This window comes from Mus pahari, chromosome 6 (assembly GCF_900095145.1).
Source record: "Mus pahari chromosome 6, PAHARI_EIJ_v1.1, whole genome shotgun sequence".
Classification (NCBI taxonomy): domain Eukaryota; kingdom Metazoa; phylum Chordata; class Mammalia; order Rodentia; family Muridae; genus Mus; species Mus pahari.
This window is the reverse complement of record NC_034595.1, coordinates 16,265,172-16,284,565: the sequence shown is the minus strand read 5'-3', so window position 1 is coordinate 16,284,565 and position 19,394 is coordinate 16,265,172. Positions and strand designations below refer to the sequence as shown.

At 41.9% G+C, this 19,394-nt stretch overlaps 1 protein-coding gene across 4 annotated transcripts in view; it reads left to right on the top strand.

Annotated features, from left to right (window-relative positions):
- Fkbp15 (FKBP prolyl isomerase 15) overlaps positions 1-19,394 on the top strand; it is a 60,751-nt gene that overhangs the window by 4,814 nt on the left and 36,543 nt on the right. For all 4 annotated transcript variants that reach the window (XM_021199947.2, XM_029539731.1, XM_029539732.1 and 1 more), the window contains exons 2-9: positions 3,128-3,243; positions 8,968-9,052; positions 9,526-9,595; positions 14,375-14,449; positions 14,741-14,839; positions 17,001-17,150; positions 18,311-18,379; positions 18,913-19,059. In XM_021199947.2, the coding sequence (XP_021055606.1) occupies positions 3,128-3,243; positions 8,968-9,052; positions 9,526-9,595; positions 14,375-14,449; positions 14,741-14,839; positions 17,001-17,150; positions 18,311-18,379; positions 18,913-19,059 (811 nt within the window). The remainder of the gene's footprint in view (positions 1-3,127; positions 3,244-8,967; positions 9,053-9,525; positions 9,596-14,374; positions 14,450-14,740; positions 14,840-17,000; positions 17,151-18,310; positions 18,380-18,912; positions 19,060-19,394) is intronic.

Below are 19,394 nucleotides of genomic sequence, written 5' to 3'. Positions count from 1 at the left end.
AACATATCCTTCAAGGACAGACTGAAATCAGTGCACATAAGGGAGTTACAGCAGGGTTATTGATTATGTATTCTTCTTTTGAAACTCATACCTAACTAAACATTTCCCATCCATCTTTCTCTCTACAAGTTCATCATGGAGATTGATTTTTTTTTTTTTTAACTCCAAAGCTGTAATTCTTTTGTCACTGATTAACAAGATTTAAGCAAGCCAGTCTGTGGTAACAAGTTTTTTTCCTATGCTTAGCTGAGGACAATTTGTATTTGCCAAAAATCCAGATCATCTTAGGTTTTATTTTTCAAGTTTTGTTTAGCTAACCTTGTTAGTCACGTATTTTCAAGTCTTATACTCAGAACAGAATTATTTACTCTTTATTCATAACCCTGTCTTTTCATGATGTACACCGAAACCTGTGGCCACATCCCTAGATCACACGATCCAGGAACTCAGACCCAACCTAGAATGAGTGTCTTCTTTGATTATTAACTTATCCCAAGCCTATCCTAGTACAATTACATGCTTGTAATTCATGAACGCTCACTGTGCTCTTTTTCTAACTTATGCAGCCCTCACTACTCTGCAAGGAGGGGGCACACTCTACTCTTAGTCTAACTTTATTATATCCTTTTGGCAAAACAACTTAAGCCATCTCCTTAAACTTCCTATCAACTACCCCTAACTTCCTAAAACTATTTAAATCAAATCAAGAGTTCTGTGAATCATTAGTTCATCAGAACTGTTATTTTATGAAAGTTCATCTTCATATTGATCTGCAGGAAAATTGTCCAATAGAGTGGTCTGTCTCCCAAGAAACAATCATACCAGACTGTAGGCAGTGAGGGTCTCCCCCCCAACCCCCACACCATGCTAGATATATAAGGAACGCAGCAATGACAAAACGAGAAGGCACAGCAGCAGCAAGAAGGAATCTGGAGACAAAGCCCCCGGGCTATGCCTCTCCAGGTACATTCACTGTGGCTGTACAAAATGGCAGACCATCTCCAGAAAGCTGACTTGCCCACTGCAGTTTCTCCTGTGTGGTGTCCACCATCCAATCACATTGAATGTATTTCATGAAATACTAATTTATATTTATATACACACATAAATTACATTTTTAAAAAATCAGAAGAATTGAATTGTTGAGAAGCTTCAGAGTTTGTACACCCAAACTGAGAATAACTTTGGAGGAGTTCAGTGCCAGACTGGATCTGAGAGTTAAATATTTTCTCGTTGATTTGTGTTGTTATAATAGAATATAACAGACTGGTTAAGTAATTAAGGAAAAGAAACTCAGGAATTAGTTGGCGGGGTACACTGCCATATAACTGTTGCCCTTTTGGATAGCTCATACTTTGTGACTAAATGTTACTTAATAGATAACCACCTCATTTGTCTATAAACTTCTGTAAAAAAAATGCAGTCTTGTTCACCTGTGTTTACCTAGTGTCTAACTTCTCTTAAGCTGTAGGAAAACATCTGAGATTAGGGAAGCTTCCAGGAAGAACAGCCAGAAAGAATGCCTCAGGCAGAAGGAATAGCATTTCTAAAGGCTGGATTTAAAATAGATCCTACCTTGGCCTGAAGATGTGACTTAATAATCAAGTCTGTGCTCATCCTTCTTGGGACTTTTGAGTTTAATCTCCAGCATTTGCCTCCCTCTTCCTCACAAAACATTCTAACCTTGTATAAGAAACTGAAGGGATATGGAGATGGCTCACAGGTTAAAAGCACTGGCTTCCAGAGTATCTGCGTTTGATTCCTAACCCACATGGCAGCTCACACAATCCTCTAACACAAGTCCCAGGGAATCTGATGCCCTCTTCTGGCCTCCACAGGCACTGGATGCATGTGGCACAGACACATAAACAGGCAAAACATCTATACACATGAAAAAAAAAATTATTGCTGGCCATGGTGGCACACACCTTTAATCCCAGAACTTGAGAGGCAGAGGCAGGCATTTCTCTAAGTTTGAAGCCATCCTGGTTTAAATCATGATTTCCAGGACAGCTAGGGCTATATAGTGAGATAGACCTGCCTCAAAAACAAAAACATCATCATCATCATAATGATAATAATAATGATAATTATTATTTTAAAAATATAAAGAAAAGAAACTGAAAGTTCCCTATAATAGCTGAGGCACACAAATGGAAATAAGAAATGGCCAAATATGAAGTTGCATAAGGAGAGATTTTGAAATCTTGAAGGATCATCTAAAACCATCTTGCAGAGATTAGATTAAACAAAAGATTTTTTTACATTTATTTATTTACTTCTTGTGTGTGTGTGTCTCCACATGCACACGCACACACATACACAGGCATGCTTATGCATGTATATGTAGATGCTTGGGTACAAGTGCAAATGTGTGTCATGGCATAAATTTGGAGGTCAAGGGTAACTTGTAGGAATTGTTTCTCAGCTTTTATCACATGGTTTCTACAGATTAAACTCATGTGATCAGGATTGGTGACAAGTACCTTTACTTACTAAACCATCCTGGTGGCCCAAGTTCCAAGTTTGTATTTTACTATATTGAAGAGTCATCAGAAATAATCATATGGATATGAAGAATTGGGTCTAGTGGCACAGCCTTGTAATCCCAGCTACACAGGAGGCTTGAGGGTTCAAGGCCAGCCTGGGCAATTTAACAACACTCCACTGTAAAGTGAAGTAACATAGAAGGGGTGGTAGTAGTGACTATAGCTCGGTGGTAGAACACTTGCCTAGCATGTTCTAGGCCGTATGGTCAGTCCCCTAGTACTGCAGTATTGCTCAGGCAGGGGAGATAAAGAAGACGTAGGCAGGGAGGTGAGTAAGGAGGTTGTTGCAGTAGTCCAACTAGACAGAGGTGAGGGCAGCATAAACTGAGGAAGTAGCGGTGATCTGGGGAGTGGTGAATGCATCTGAGGAATCTTTCTGTAGGAAGAACAATCAGCTAGAGCTTGGGTTGCCATTGCTGTCAAATCACACACACAGTCTTGATTTCAGAGCCTCAACTGCTACTCCTTTTACTGAATGGGGAGTTACACCATCAGAGATAAGTATGGGCAGCAGTGTTTGGAGTGATTGCAGTTTAGGATATGTCAAATGGCATTTTATTTTCCTTTTCCTTTAACAGAGCCAAGCTGGCTTCTCTATTTGGACTGGATCAAGCAACTATGGGCCATGGAAATGAATTCTTCCAGTACACAGCCCCAAAGCAACCTAAGAAAGGTCAGGGAACAGCAGCAGCAGGTAAGTTAAGAGGCATTAGGGCTGAGTCTTAATAGGTTGGTTGGAATGGCTAACTGTCTTTGGAAAGTGACATGCTATGATGGTTAATATTAGTTGTTGATTTGATAAGACTTAGAATCACCTAAGAGACCAACTCTGGGTATATGTGTGAGGAGTTTCTGTACTGGGTTAACTGGATTGGAAAACCCACTCCGAATGTGGGTGGCACCATGCATGGGCTGGGAGGCAGTGCTGAGTAAAAAGGAAAAGTGAGCAGAATGGCAGCATCCAGTCCTCTGCTTCCTGACTTCGGTGCAGATGAGCAGCCACCTCACGCTCCTGCTGCAGTGCCTTCCCTACCATGGTGGACTCTGTCCTTAAACTGGACCTGAGTGAGCCCTTCCTCTACCCACCCTCCCTCCCTCCCTCCCTCCCTCTCTTCCTTAAGTTGCTTCTGTCAGTTATTTGGTTACAACAACACTTAAAGTTAACAGTGCGCATACCAAGTCCTCTGTTCTCTGCCCATCAGCCTAAGCTTACCCCAAGTAGTGAATGTCTGTTGAAGCCCTCAGGTTCTGGTTTCTAGCAGCTAGGTGATGCCCTTAGTTGGGAACTGACAGCACAGGAGCAGGCAAATTCTTCTGCCCCTTGTCTCCAAAACTGCCTGAAGCACTCATCGTTGTATCTGGTTCATTCATCATGGAGGACACAGGATTGTTATGGCATCTGCTGACAGAAGGGAGAGAGTGAGAGACTGACACTTCTGAGGTGCCTACTCTGTCTTAGGTGCTCCCCAGGGACTGTAAAGTAGATGACACGACCAAACTTTGAAGGCTTTGAGCAGTTTAGGAATTAGGTTAGTCAACCGTAATGGCAGAGTTGAAATTTGAACTCTGAATCTACAACTTATTCTTTCCTCTACACTTTGCTGTTTTGAGGTAAGAAGCCAAAGAGGATAAGGGATTGGTCACAAAAGAGCCCTGAGGAGAGTAGGTAGTGAGGGACATTATATTAAGTACTTGGAGATCAAAGTGTGGAGGGCCTTTCATGTGCCAGGAATGACGCCGACTAGTTTGAGGATACTTGGCAAGATGTTGAGGAGTGGTTGAAGCAGATCCCTCATGTATGGCCATGTAAGGAGAAGACACAAACACTCCTGTCCATTTCCTTGGACTCCGAGCTGCATACTTCTGTGGTGTGAGAGGTGTGTAGGATTTTCCTTATGCACTAAGCAGTTCTGCAGCAGACACCATGGGAGTATCCTGTGATTCAAGTCAATTCTGAAGTTATCTGCCCAGATATGTCAGATCCCTCAGATAGAGGGTTTGTTCTTACAAGATTGTCTTTGCCTAAGATGCCAATCATTAGTCAGGCCATCTGTACTTCTGACCAAGGGTCCCATGACATCCTTTCCTAGGTTCAATTAGTTGACAGGAATTGCTCATACAGCTCAGGGTAATTGCTTTTAAAAAATATTTGTTTATGTATTAGAAAAGATATAATAATGTTGCAACTGCAGCCAGGTGAAAATATGAAGAGAGGATGGATGGGTAAGTTGAACGGATGCATAGTTTCTGGGCCCTCTCTGGGTGGACCACCCTCCTCCTCTGATTGTACCACCACCCCGTCTCTGAGTGAATCACCACCCCTTCTCTGGGTTTATCACCACCCTCTTTCTGGGCAGACCACCCCCCTAGTACTTTTATGCTTTATAACCTGGAAGCTCTTCAAACTTTGTGCTTTAAGAGTTTAATACAGCTTGTTCTAGCCCATCTTTCCTAAAATTGGTGAGTGTAGCTGAAAGTTATAGTCCCTAATCCTGTAATTACTTTGTCTTTCTGGTGGCTGGCTCTGTTCTCAGGAACCCCACCCTGAGATACCTTAGCAACAATGTTAAACGACAAAATTTCAGCAAAGTTTTAAGACCTTTCTTAACTGGCTTTTATTTGCAGCCCTAAAATCGACCATCACCATTCAGTAAAATGAGGTGTTTTGATGAATTGAGAACAGGACTTTATATAGACAGAAAAGAGCTGGAGAATCCAGAATCCAGAAAAGTAGATTAGCCATTTTGAAGTTCCTTACCTAGTAAAAGAGGAAATAGGCCATAAAAACTGGTCTGTGAGGCATCTCATATGACACCAGCCATAGCCACATGAAATTTGGGGATTTAGGTATTATTTAACTCTCTTGATTTAAAATTTCAGGTTAAAAATGTTGGGTTTGTCCTTGGTGATATGGAATTTAAAATAAGTAACTCTATTTTGGTTTCTTCTGTTGGGCTCAACACGTAGACCAGGCTGGTCTCTAGCTTGAAATCCTTCTGTCTCTGCCTCTCACAGGCTGGGATTGCAAGCATATGTCTCCATGCCTGACAATGCATAAACTCAGTTATGACTAAAGGGACTAATCACAAAAGACTCCAGGAAATTCTCAGGAGCATTGTGCAAGAGCCAAATATATTTCACAAAAGACACTTCTACTCTTACTACTCAGCAAACTACAAAGGATTTAGGAAGTGGGAACAAGATCAAATTGTACCCTGCCACAGCCCTTCAGGCTAAGTGTTCCTTGTGTATTTCCCTCCTTTCTTCCTTGGCTGTGCGATTCTGACTCTGATTTAAGTGTCAGACCATAGAAGTGTAGAGGAAAACAAACCATCCCAGGCTTATCTGATGAAATAGCTTGATTTTTTTTTTCTCATTGCCTGGGGTGTAGTGGCATAACACCTTTGATCCTAGCAGTGGGGAGGCATGGCCAGGAAGATCTCTGTGAGTTCGAGGCCAGCCTGGTAGGTATACCAGGAGAACAAGAGCTATGCAGAGAAACCCTGTCTTGACCTACCCCATGCACTGATGAATTGTGTGTATGTATGTAGTCATATGCATGTATATATGCATGTATATAGGCATGTGCACGCCATGACTCAGGTCTGGAGGTCAGAAGATGCCTTGCAGGAGTCAGCTGTCTCCTTCAGTCATGTGGGTCCAGTGGTGTTATTGCCCTTGTTGGTTTTTGTTTTCTTTTTCTTCATAAAGGTAGGTAGATTTATTTTTTTTTCTGTGAAAAATTATTTTTCAAGTGAAGGAGAAACTAGAAGGCACACAGGAGTAAATAAACAGAGCTTTTACCTTTAAAGGTACAGTAGGTTGATTGAAGAAAGCCTTTTTTTTTTTTTAATGAAGAGATTAAAAAGGACTCAAGATAAATTCACTAATGAATAATGAAGATAAGAAAAATATCCAGTCATCCCTGAACAAGGAGGCTAAGTTGAGGAAACTTTGCTTAAAATTCTTTTTCTCAAGATTACACATTATAAGATTTCCTCTTGAATGCCAAGTCTAAGAATGAGAATAACACTGACTTGAGAGAAGGAGGAATCCTGAGCCAATAGGAGGGTTACAGGATGATGGCCATGCTCTGCCAGTGTCCCTGGCAGAAGCAGCCTTTCCTTTTCAGGATATGAGCTGTGGCAATTATAGCCTGAGAGGATTGCAACAAGCTGCCAGGCCCTGAGAGGATGCTGGACTGGCCTTCCCAGCTAGTGACTTTTTTCCTGGGTTTCACAGTTGTCTAGATTATGTAGATTATGCAACGCTGGCCTTTCCATCCACTCCTGTAGATTGCTTCATCAGGAGTAAAGATATATCAGATTACTACATACAACCAGAAAGTACACACTAAACTTAACTGCATATAGTTTTCTAAACACAGTAAGAAAACATAGAACATACCACCCAGAACACAAGTAAATAACACAGTGCCCCTCATTTTCAGAGCTCACTCACATTCTTTCTAAGCTAGCATCCTGTTTCTGGATCCTGGGAAGTGTTTAGTTTCCCTGCAATCAGTAAAGTCACATAAAACAGCAGTGGCATGGTACTCCCCCTTTCCTGTTTTCCTCTTTCTCGGTGAAGATTTAAAAAGACAGTTTTCCTTTGGTGGTGGTGTGGAGTGGTCCAGCTGTACTCTTGATTGGAGGAGTGTAAATTGCTGAGGCATTCCCAAAGGACGCTCTGGGGCAGGGGAGAGCCAAGACAAATTCACTATTTATGCTACTTCATCTCAGAATTCTGTTTTCAGAATTCTGAAAAGAGACAATCCCCCCAAAAAGGTGTGTTTTAAAGATGTTCTTCATAGCATTATGTATAACAGAGAAAATCTGGTATCTTCCCAAAGAAATGTAGCACAGTAAGAAATGAGGAAAATTCTTAAGAGTCAGACGTAGTAGTGTTTTGTGTAGCTGTCAAGCGGCAGCATTTCAGGCAGTAGCTGTTAGCCGCCTGCCTAGGTTTGTTTGGGAAAATATAGAGAAGACTTATAATGTAGTCAGGGAGAAGTGGAAGAGGCCTAGTTGAATCTTTATTTTGTTTTAAAATACTAAAAAAGCTACTGCAGAGCTTATGTGTACAGAGAAAGGACTCAGAACAAACACTAGTTTATTGATGTTTCATTTTGGTTGATAAGGTTCTAGGTGGTTTCTATTTTCATTGTGGTTTCATGTCTACCTGACTTTCTACAATGTACTTGTACTCTGAAATTGAGAGGAGGTGCTCAAACAGAAAAATAAGAGAGAAGAAGGTTTTGAAAGCAAGCTCACTGAGTACTCTCTCATTACTTTTCTATCTAGACATGCATCTGGGGAGTTTAGCACTGGGTGTGGTAGTGAATACCTGTGGTTCCAGCACTCAGGAGATGAGGCAGACCGTAAGTTCCAGGCTAGGTTGGACTACATAAAGGAGACCCTGTCTCCAATAGACAGACAGACAAAAACCAAAACAATGTCAAAATACGATTTACCCTTAATATGCTATTTTAAAACATTATATAAAGCCCTTGATCGATATAGGCAATGAGTGCGATTTAAATGTTGATGCAAAAATATAGTTATCACTTCAAAGGGGATAAGATTTTATTCTGAGGCCAAATAAGAGCCACTGTGGTCCAGGAACACAGATTGAGGTCTCCCCAAATCTCATGTTGCAATATGGTAACAGTTTGGTCAAGTTTTATGGGTACAGAACAAACAGAGTCACAAATCATGACACTTTTCACATGCTGTGGTGGAGACATGAGGTTCAAACAGACTGAGAAAAATCTCTGCTCTAAGCCTCAGATGCTATCTGATGACATTCTCAGCCTTTTGGTTTGCGGAAGCTTGTAGCTTTTAAGTCAATAGATTCCAAAAGGCTCCATCCGTTAGTCACCAGGTGTTAGATTAGCTATAGGAGTGGGCAAGGGAGCGCTATTAATGGGCTGAAGACAGCCCAGGATAGGTCGTATTGCGCTCTGAACCTGCAAGAGCACTCCTACCTCCACAAGTTACTGGCCTTCTAATCAGTTGATCAGCCTTGTAGGAAGTATCAGCTAGAGTTCCTTCCAGGAACTCTCGTCTACACTATCACCCTACATTCCTACTAGAGAGGAAATAGCTTTTCTTGTATATACCTTAGCTGTCGGAGCATTGAAAAGAGAAAAGAAAATAGTAGAGTATGACTCTGTTTTCTAAACTCCAGGAAATCTGTCTGATGTATGGTGTTGGGGCTAGTGTGAGTCTAGCCTCATCTACTGTCATTTAGAGTCTGTTTCCTCACTACCTGACAAGGCCACAGAGCTATCTCTGGATCCGGTGAGGATAGCGGTAATGAAAGCATTGTTACACTAGCATGAAGTAGGATTTTGGAGGCTAGTTTTGAGGTTAAAAATCAAAAAAATGAATGGCATCTTTGTTTTCTTCATCTTCAGGAAATCAGACAGCACCAAAACCAGCCCCAGCTACCACAGGCACGTCCTCAGTGCTGTTTGCCACTGCAGTGCATGCATACCGCTAGTAAGTAGCTGGAAGAGAAAGCCCTCAGAGCTGGGGAGGCCATGAACCAGCAGGCTGCAGTTCCTGTCCTTCCTCAGAAGCCTGTGCTTATCGCAGCCTAGTTCCTCAGAGAAACTCAGCATTATCTTGTCTATGCTGTTAATGTTTGGGCCCTCCACAGCAGCTTCCTGAGGTTTTAGGGATGCTATGGATAATAGATGATTGAAGAGTAAAAAGTTGGGACTGGGTGTGATGGCTCTCACCTTTAATCCCAGCACTTGAGAAGCAGAGTCTGTAGGTTTTCTGTGATTCCTAGATCTGCCATAGTTGTACCAATGAGACCCTGTCTCAAAGAAATAGAAGTTGCAGAAGAGCTTTAGATTAAAAGTTGCCCACCTCTCACCTTTCCTAAAGACCTAGCTATTTCAGATCAGAGAACTGGCTCTTCATGGTTGAAAGGGATCCTGATATTTGTCGTATTCTTGTTTCAATAGCATAAATGGTCAATATGCAAAGCAGGGCAAATTTGGAGCGGCTGTCCTGGGGAACCACACAACCAGAGAGGTGAGAAGACCCACATCGATTTATATGCCACATCCCAAGAATTGTTAATGCCTGGGGGTCTGTTTCTTATCTGTTGGATAGAGACTTATGTGTTAGATGATAAGAATGCCTACTGATGATAACTAAGTGTGTACTTTTAGAATTGAGTAGATGGCCCTAGTTTGCTTTGAAACAAGTGCTGCTGTTGAGAATGCTTGCTTTAGACATCTCCTTTGTGACAGTTCTAGTGTGAGAGCTGGAAAGCTTTAGCGTAAACAGTCAGTGATGCTTTTTGTTGAATAGCCAGTGATCATTCGTCATTCTGTCAGTGTATTCCATCTCTCTGCTTATGTTAAAGACCAGTATTTATCCATTGCAGTCTGAAAATAAGGCTGAGCAGTTGATCACTGTATTAGGGTGAAGTATAGTGGATGTCACTAAATGCCACCAGGCTTGACTTCCTTGTGTTGGTACATCCAGCTCAAATACCACTCCAGAATTTTGAGTTAGAGATTATTGAACCAGACAGAAGAGATTCTAGTATTTCAGAGGCCCAGAGAACACAGGGTTCCTGCTGCTCTGCCATTCTCAGCGCAAAGTTAAGATTAGTTGCCCATGGTGACTAATACAATGGCCAACACTCTAAGACAAATCAGTGGGACTTCAGTATTACCCACGAGTATCAGTTCTAAGCTCTCGAAGCCATTAGTCTTCTGTTGGTTACCCTACTCTCATTTCTCTCTTTACCCCTCAGGTTAATTTGAACAGATCTCCAATATACAATTTCAGCAGTAAATGCTTTAGTATATAATTGTAAGAGATGAAATACTTAAAACTGTCATGCTATTATCACACCTGAAAAAGTAAACAGAACATTTTAGTCAGTACTAGGATGTGTTCAAATTTCTCTTTTTCCTCTCTATTATTGTTTTTCTTATGCTTCTATTTGAATCAGCATCTAGTGAGGTTATCCATTGCAGTTGGTTCCCGTGTCTCGTCTTAAATCTTTCACCTTCCCATCGGGAAGCAGATGATGTCTGTTGTTGTGTGTGTTAGCAGATGCTGATGTCTGTTATCTAGAACTCTAGTTTTGAGACCCCACTATGCTTGACTGCCAGAAAGAGGTGATAGGTTGGAGAAGCAATTATAAGGAAGCAGATAAGGGGCCAGAGATATGGCTTAGTGGTTAAGAGTACCAGCTGCAATTCCAGAGGACCAGGAATTGGTTCCCAGCACCTACATATTGGCTCATAACTATCTGTAATCCCAATTCAGGGGACCTGAACTATGTGTAATCCCAATTCAGGGAACCTTATGCCCTCTTCTGGCTTGTGTAGGTACTACATGAATGTAATGCACAGACATATATGCATTCTCATCCATTCTCAAAAAATAAAATAAAATTTGTGGGCTGAAGAGATGGTTCAGCATTTAAGAGCCCTGACTTCATTTTCAGAGGACCCAAACTCAATTCCCAGCACCCACACCACTGCTCACAGCTATCTGTAAGTCCAGTTTTAGGGGATCCAATGCTCTCTTCTAGCTTCAACAGGTACCAGACACAAAGTATAGATATGGTGCACAGACATACATGAAAACAAAACCCTCATTCACATTAAATAAAGAGTAGGAGCTGGGTGGTGGCCAGGATTTGAGAGGCAGAGGCAGGAGGATCTCTGTGGGCTCAGGGGCCAGCCTGGTCTACAGAGAGGGTTCAGGACTACAGTGTGAGGCCCTTGTCTTAAAAAAGAAAGAAAAAGAAAAATTGCAACAATTCTATTATAAAGTTATTTGGGAAAACAAAACAAAACAAAACAAAAACTCACTGGAGAGCTGTAGAAATGATGAAGGGAAGAGAAATTAAAATCTTAGAGAAAACTCCATCAGTGAGATGTCTCTGTTTTGTGTCCTGAGCACATTGCTGGTTTAGGTGTAGTCTAGGCAGCAGGTATGACACAACAGAGACTGTTCGAGAGAAGAGAAACTGACAAATCTGGAGTCTTGCAGCTCAACGGCGGTATTCCCTGAGTGGCATTTGTTGAATCCAGGGTACTACCAGAGTCAGAACAATTTCCGCAGCTTTGTAGTGCATAGGAGAGATACTTCTAGAGGGAGAGAACCTGCAACAAGTAGCAACTATCTTCCTTTCCTTATATTTACCAGGTTTTGAATTTCATGGGGAAGTAGCTAAAGAATTCAGCTAAAAATCCTTGTTGATTAAAAGTTTAAGAACCAAGGAGTTAGAGACCTTCTAGGCTTTCAGCCAAAAGCTTGGAAAGGTCCTGCATGAGTAAGAATCAGGACACCTCAGAGGTAGACTGATTCTTAAAATTTCTTTTAAAGATTAATTTATTTTCTTTGGTATATGAATTGCATTGTTTTCCTGTGCACTGAGTGCACAGTGCCCACAGAGGTGAGAAGGGGCGTTGGATCCCTCTGGAGCAGAGTTAGGGTGCTTGTGAGCCACGTGTGGGTACTAGGAGCCGGGGTCCTATGCAGGAGCAACCTAAGTGTGCTTAACCACCAAGCCACCTCTCTAGCTCCGGCAAACCAATTCTTAATAATGTCTAATCCTCTTACATCCAGTTCAGTCTATGGTGGGACTCGGGGGATCAACTTGGAAAAATAAAATAAATATCTCGCATAAAGTCACACAGCAGCCTTCATAGCTCCCCATATTTCTAAGGACAAATTTCATCTCTTAAAAAACATTTATTTTTATGTATTTGTGTCTGCATGTGGGAATGTGCAGGTTCCTGCGGAGGCCAGAGGTAACTGCTCCCTAGAGTTGTTAGGCTTACACGTGGCTCTGAGGCTCCTCTTGCTGAACCAGCATGTCTCCAGCCCAGAGGGTGAATTTTAGTTACTTGGATGTTCTTGTTTGTTTAATCCATATATAGTACATATTGTCATCCCTAAGTCTCTGGGAGATTGGTTCCAGGGTCCTTTTCTACATATAGATAAGAAAATCTATGATATAAACTAATGATGTATGTGATATAAATAATATTCCTTATATAAAGTGGCAGAGGGCTGTACTTGTACATCCTTCCATAAACTTTAAATCATCTCTAGGTTATTTGTACCATCTAATAGAATGTAAATGCTACATAAATAGTTGCTATTTTATTTAAGGAATATAAGAAACATATGTTTCAATTTATAGGACTAGAGTCCATGGAGGTTAACTGTAACATATATTTTTTATATATAAAAATTTGCTGTTTAACATTTTAAGTACACAGTTTAATGGCTATTTTTAAATTAATTTATTTTGTATTTATTTATTTTATGTATATGGGTGGCTTGCCTACTGTGTACTGTATGTGCCTGATGCCAGAAGAGGCCAGAAGAGGGTGTTGGAGCCCATGGGGTTGGAGTTAATGGTAGTTATGAGCCACCATGTAGGTGCTGTGAATTGGACTCAGGACCTCAGGAACAACAACCGTGTTCTCCACTGCTGAGCTGTCTCTCCAACCCCGATCCAGTGGCTTTAGTGACATGTCTAGTAATAAGTACTCATCACCACTGTTCTCATATTTTTCATAATCTCAAACATAAACCATCCATTAAGTGGTAACCCTTCATCTCCCCTACTGCTACTTCATAGTCTCCAATGCGTTATCGCTGTGAATCTGACTGTCTTAGATACCTCATGTAAGTGGGTGGAATCAAGTGGTATTTGTCTTTTTGTGGTTGACCTGCTTTATTAGCTCAGTATCCTCAAAGTTCATTTATGTTTTTCTTACTCATAACCTTGCTAAGTACATGCTCTAGCCTGACCCTCTTTGTGCAATCCTATACCAAGAAAGAAATCTGTAAGAAATAAGGGCAAAATAAATTTGCTAACAATCTTAAGTTGAGAGCATCACTGACAGTAGATTGTTACTGTGGGATACTTTGAAGGAAGTTCATTAGGTAGAAGGAGGTGTATATGTCCATGTCCTCCTTAAGACATGGAGAAAGTTCACAGGTGTGTTATCCATCATGGTTTCAAACTGTACACAACTTGAATAGCCACGACTAGGAGAGTGGATAAAGGTTGTGTGGTATGTTCACATAGAATAGTATAACTGACAGTATCAAATCAAGTACTGATAAAATAACAAGGCTTAGTTTATGCTGTAAGTGAAAGAAGCAGGAGAAGCCAAGAATCAATATATGTAGGCTGTTTGTACTAATTTAACTATAGAGAAATTGATCTGTGACTGAGTCAGAACACTGGTCCTCTGTGGTAGGGATATTGATAATCAGGGGCAAAGGGGATATGGGAAACACTGGCCTTTTCTCAATCTGCCTGGTAGTCACATGAGCACATATACATGTGGAAACTCACGGAGTTGTACACATGACTTGTGGGATCTTTTTCCCCCTCAAATTTAAAAGATTTTTTTTTTTTTTTTTTGTTGGTTGGTTGGTGTTTGTTTTTGAGATGGTGTTTCATCCTATAGCTTGTGCTGAACTCAAACTCATGGCAGTCCTCCTGCCTCAACCTCTCAAGTGCTAAGGTTACAGACATATACCACCAGATCTGACCTGCATTTTCTATAAAGGATCCAGTTACCATCTCTTAGCTCTCCTGCATATGAATGGAAATGCCAACAAAATAAAGCTATTATTGCTGATTAAGGTTAAAGAGTGAGGCCAGAATGCAAAGAGATGCAAAGGCAGTGAGAAATTCCAATTCAGTCTGAGCAGGTTTGGGATTTATAGTCGTAGGAAGCATGACCTCATGTCTTACTGCTGAGTCTATGTTACCTTTTAACATCTGTTTTCTTTTTCTGCCCGTTATGAGTACAGTATAGGATTCTTCTTTACATCAGTCAGCAGCAGCCAGTGACTGTTGCTACCATTCATCTGAACTTTGAGCTAATGGTAAGAGTCCTCATACTGGAATCACTTGCCCCTTTAGGGTTGTGGGAGAGATGGGCCTGGACATTCCTGATAGGAAAAGATCTTTTGCTCAGTCCCGGACAGCAGTAAGAAGCCTTTCAGAAAGGTTTCCTGACTCCTTCTAAGGATGTGGGGGGGAAGAGGTAGGGATGGGGTGGGCTGAGATGGGGGAGCTACCACTCTGATCAGCTCTCCTCTGGGAGCTGAGGCAGTCAGATTTACTTGCAGGCTGCTCTGCTTGAATGATCCCAACTTCCCTTTTTCTTTTTCCAGGTTCGGCCCAATAACTACAGCACGTTTTATGATGACCAGAGACAAAACTGGTCTATCATGTTTGAGTCAGAGAAGGCCGCTGTGTCATTCAATAAACAGGTGACGTCGTCTTACTCTTTATTGTGCAAAGCCAGAGCACTTGTTTGGAGTCTTCCTTATTTTAGTTATGGCAAAACCACAACTGCTCTGTGTTATTAATGACAAGGTAAAGAACCCACTAAACTTGCTGGGTTTCAGGAAAAGAATAGATCTTACTGAAATTGCCTGAGGAAATGTTTAAAGGTGGAAATGGGGAAACATAAGCTTATTTGATTGAACACTTTGTTTTGCTGGACTGCAGAGATGGCCCAATGGTTAAAATGCTTGTTGCAGCTGGGTGTGGTGGTGCATTCCTTTAATTCCAGCATTGGTGAGGCAGAGGCAGTTAAATCTGAGTTTGAGGCTAGCCTAGTCTACAAAGAGAGTTCTAGGACAGCCAGGACTGTTACACAGAGAAATGTCTGTCTCAGAAAGAAAGAAAGAAAGAAAGAAAGAAAGAAAGAAAGAAAGAAAGAAAGAAAGAAAGAAAGAAAGAAAGAAAGAAAAAAAAAAGAAAAAAGAAAATAGACTATCAGAATTGAATGCAGGATTTATCCAGAGATCCTGCCTAGTCTACAAAGAGAGTTCTAGGACAGCCAGGACTGTTACACAGAGAAATGTCTGTCTAAGAAAAAGAAAGAAAGAAAGAAAGAAAGAAAGAAAGAAAGAAAGAAAGAAAGAAGGAAGGAAGGAAGGAAGAAACGAAGAAAGAAAGGAAAAAGAAAAAAGAAAATAGACTATCAGAATTGAATGCAGGATTTATCCAGAGATCCTGCCTAGTTAACACAGCAATCCAGGAAGACACCTGACATTAACCTCTGACCTCCAGATACAGTCACATACCCATGTGCCCCACACATGTGAACACACATACTGCGAATGAACATACACATAAAAAAATCCCCACTTTTTTTGCTACACAATTTTCTTAAAGATACATGAAACTTGTAAAAGTAACATTTCAAAAGACTGTCAAAATTTTATATGCTCACTATAAAAAATATAGAAACAATATTTAACAATTCATTTAAGGGGCAGTTGGTAAACTGCTTGCCATACACGTGAGGACTGAACTTTGATTCCTGGAACCATGTGGAAAAGGGGGAGCCAAGGGTGGTGGTGCATACGTGTGATCCCAGCACTGGGAGGCAGACACGGGGAGCCAAGGGTGGTAGTGCACACGTGTGATCCCAGCACTGGGAGGCAGACATGGAGAGCCAAGGGTGGTGGTGCACACGTGTGATCCCAGCACTGGGAGGCAGACACGGGGAGCCAAGGGTGGTGGTGCATACGTGTGATCCCAGCACTGGGAGGCGGACACGGGGAGCCAAGGGTGGTAGTGCATACGTGTGANCCCAGCACTGGGAGGCGGACACGGGGAGCCAAGGGTGGTAGTGCATACGTGTGATCCCAGCACTGGGAGGCAGACACGGGGACCCTAGGTTCACCACGTGTATAGCAGAGCTTATTTGGAAAGTGAGAGACATTTTTTCAAAATTCAAGGACAGCGCCTGACGACAACCAACATTCAAGTCAGTCCTTTAGCCTCCACACATGTACATGCACACATGCAAATGTACCTGAACACACATGTGCATCACACAAGCATAACCCACCCACATACACACACACCTTTACTTCCCAGAGTAACACATATTAATACATTAAATCGCTTTTTAAAAACTGTGTAACTGGTGTAAGTACGCATATTCCCTCTAGAGGTCACATTACTAAAACTGATCACTAAGGTAATGGTAGGAGGTTGGGTCTTTGGGAGGTGGTCCTGAGTGGTGACCCACTGTATACGTACTGTTATTTCCCAGCTGGATTGCTAAGCACTCTATATTGGCCAATTTTATTTTCATAGCTACCTTGTAAGATTTGCAAAGCTATTTTCTTCACTTTTGCAGGTGGGAAGGGGTAGGTATATGGAGATTAAGTTATTTGCCAAAGGTCAGACTTAAGAACTGGCAGTACCTGGATCTGTACCCAGACATTCTGACTCCAGTGCTGAATCGTTGGGCACCCTGATTCCTGGCCGGATTACTGACTTCAGAATGGCTTATTTCTAACCTTGTAATCTTTGTTAGTGGGTGTAGCTGTGTGAGAAAGAATATTAGCAGCAATGGGATAGCTGTGAAGCTTAAACCAAGCTCATGCTGCTCTGATCTTGATCTCGCAGGTGTGTGTGGCCAAGTGCAATAGCATTTCTTCCTTGGATGCAGTGCTGTGTCAGGACCTGGTTGCCGCAGAGGGCCCTGCTGTGGAAACTGGAGATTCTTTAGAAGTAGCCTATACGGGCTGGCTCCTTCAGAATCATGTGCTGGGCCAGGTAAAACAGCGTGCTCTGCAAGTTCTTTCTCTGTGTGTGACATGCAGCCTGCCATATGGGGAGTGAACTGTGGCCATTGGCCAGTAGAAACATTTAGGGAGGCTGAATTCATCTCCACAACTGCTTTTGGGGGCACACTCGTTAATGCTCCTGTGCAAATGTGCTCAGAGCCTCACACCCTGTCTCATATTTAGGGGCAGACAGTTTCCCAAGGATAACTCATGTGTACATCTTGTCCTCCCTGCCAGTTTTAAACTTGAATATATCTTTAAGAAAGAGATCTTATTTTTAAGCCTTCTCACTGTCTTTCTTTGCTTTTGAGACTAGAGCTCACTAAGTAGCCTTGGATGGCCTGGAACTTGCTATGTAGACCAACCTGGCCTGGAGATCACAGAGATCTATCTGCTGCTGCCTCTGCCTCCGCCTCCACCTCCGTCTCTGTCTTTGCCCCACCCCTTTCTTCAGAGTTGGGATTAAAAGCACATGCCACTGTGTTTAGCTGTTTTTTCCTTTTAACAGACATTGTAAATATGTTGCAATTGTTGTGTTTTTAATACTGTTAAGTTTTTGAGAGCAATGTGATATGATAGAAAGAACTATATAACTTAAATAGTGTGAATGTATGATGTCACAGGTCTTTAATCCCAGCACTTGGGAGATAGGTGCAAGCAGATCTCTGAGTTTTGGGGCAGTCAGGACTACATAGTGAAACCCTGTATCAAAAATCGGGAGTCATGGATTCAGTTGCAGTTGTATCCCAGTTTGACCTTGATCAGCCCTCTGAGCTCTTATTCTCCCACTCGTGCGTGGAGGTCAGCGACCCTTGCTCCGCTTTCTTGGAGGGACTGTTGTAGCACCGAATGAGTGCGTTTACTAAACATGCTTTCTAGATGAAAAGTGCTTCCGTTTATGGTGTCAGAAATGGGTTTGCCCCCAATTTGACAAATTATTGTTCACAGGGATAGTCATTGTGATAAACTCCAACCATGTTATAGTTCTGTCTTCTCAGTTTCTTCAGGAGCTATGTGCTGTTACATCTGTCATCTCCTTTGGGGAAGCACTGACCCACTTAGTTGATTATCATCATGGTGGTTAGTGTTTTTGAAACTGACTGAGGTTTTTTTTTGTTTTGTTTTTTGTTTTTCTTTATCAAATGGCAGGTTTTTGATTCTACTGCTAACAAAGATAAGCCGCTTCGCCTGAAGTTGGGATCAGGAAAAGTTGTCAAGGTAAAGGCCTGTTTTGGAATTTAGTTTAAATGTTGAGAATCTCCAACCTGTTCTTATCTAGAGTCTGGGCATGCTTGGTTGACAAAGAAGGAAAAGGTATTTTACACTGTCAACATGTGGGAGATGTTTACCTGTGAGAAGCCAGAGTGAAGAGGAGTGTATTTGTTTTCTTAGACTCCATCTTTTTCATTCTGTGGCTCTGAGGAAGTGATTCCATTGTTCCCACCCCCATGGAGAGGCGGTAATGTTTATTTAGCAGCTGCCATGTGCTTGGTTCTCATCTCCTTGATTAGACGCAGCACGAGGAGCACTCTGGGATGCGAGTTGTGAATTTTGCTTGAGCAATGAGTATTTTACATATGTGCAGTGTCATGTGTTGGGCACGTTAGAGCTTTGCACTGTGTCCATTCATCCATGTGCAAAAGTTTGTTTTCACAGTATTGCCTAGGGCTGTTTGACCCAAATTCTTTGGAGAATTCTTTGTTCATGTGTATTTTGTCTGATGAGCATTTCCTCACTTCTGATATCTATAGGGCTTAGAGGACGGGCTACTGGGCATGAAGAAAGGAGGAAAGCGCTTAATTATCACACCTTCAGCCTGTGCTGCTGGCTCTGAAGGAGTAATGGGCTGGACTCAGCCAACAGACTCCATCCTGGTGTTTGAGGTAGAAGTTAGGCGGGTAAGTGAAACTGGCCTGTGTTCTTATAAATCAGATTCTGAAGATGTAGATAGCTTTTAAAATAGAAATGGTAGGGTAGGATGAAAGTTGGGAAAGTTCTTTCCTTCAGGCATGAGGTCTGAGCTCAGTCCCCAGAATGTACATAAACATGCTGACACGGTGATTGTTTTAGGGTTTCTATTCCTGCACAAACATCATGACCAAGAAACAAGTTGGGGAGGAAAGGGTTTATTCGGCTTACATTTCCATACTGCTGTTGATCAGCAAAGGATGCAGGACTGGAACTCAAGCAGGTCAGAAAGCAGGAGCTGATGCAGAAGCCATGGAGGGATGTT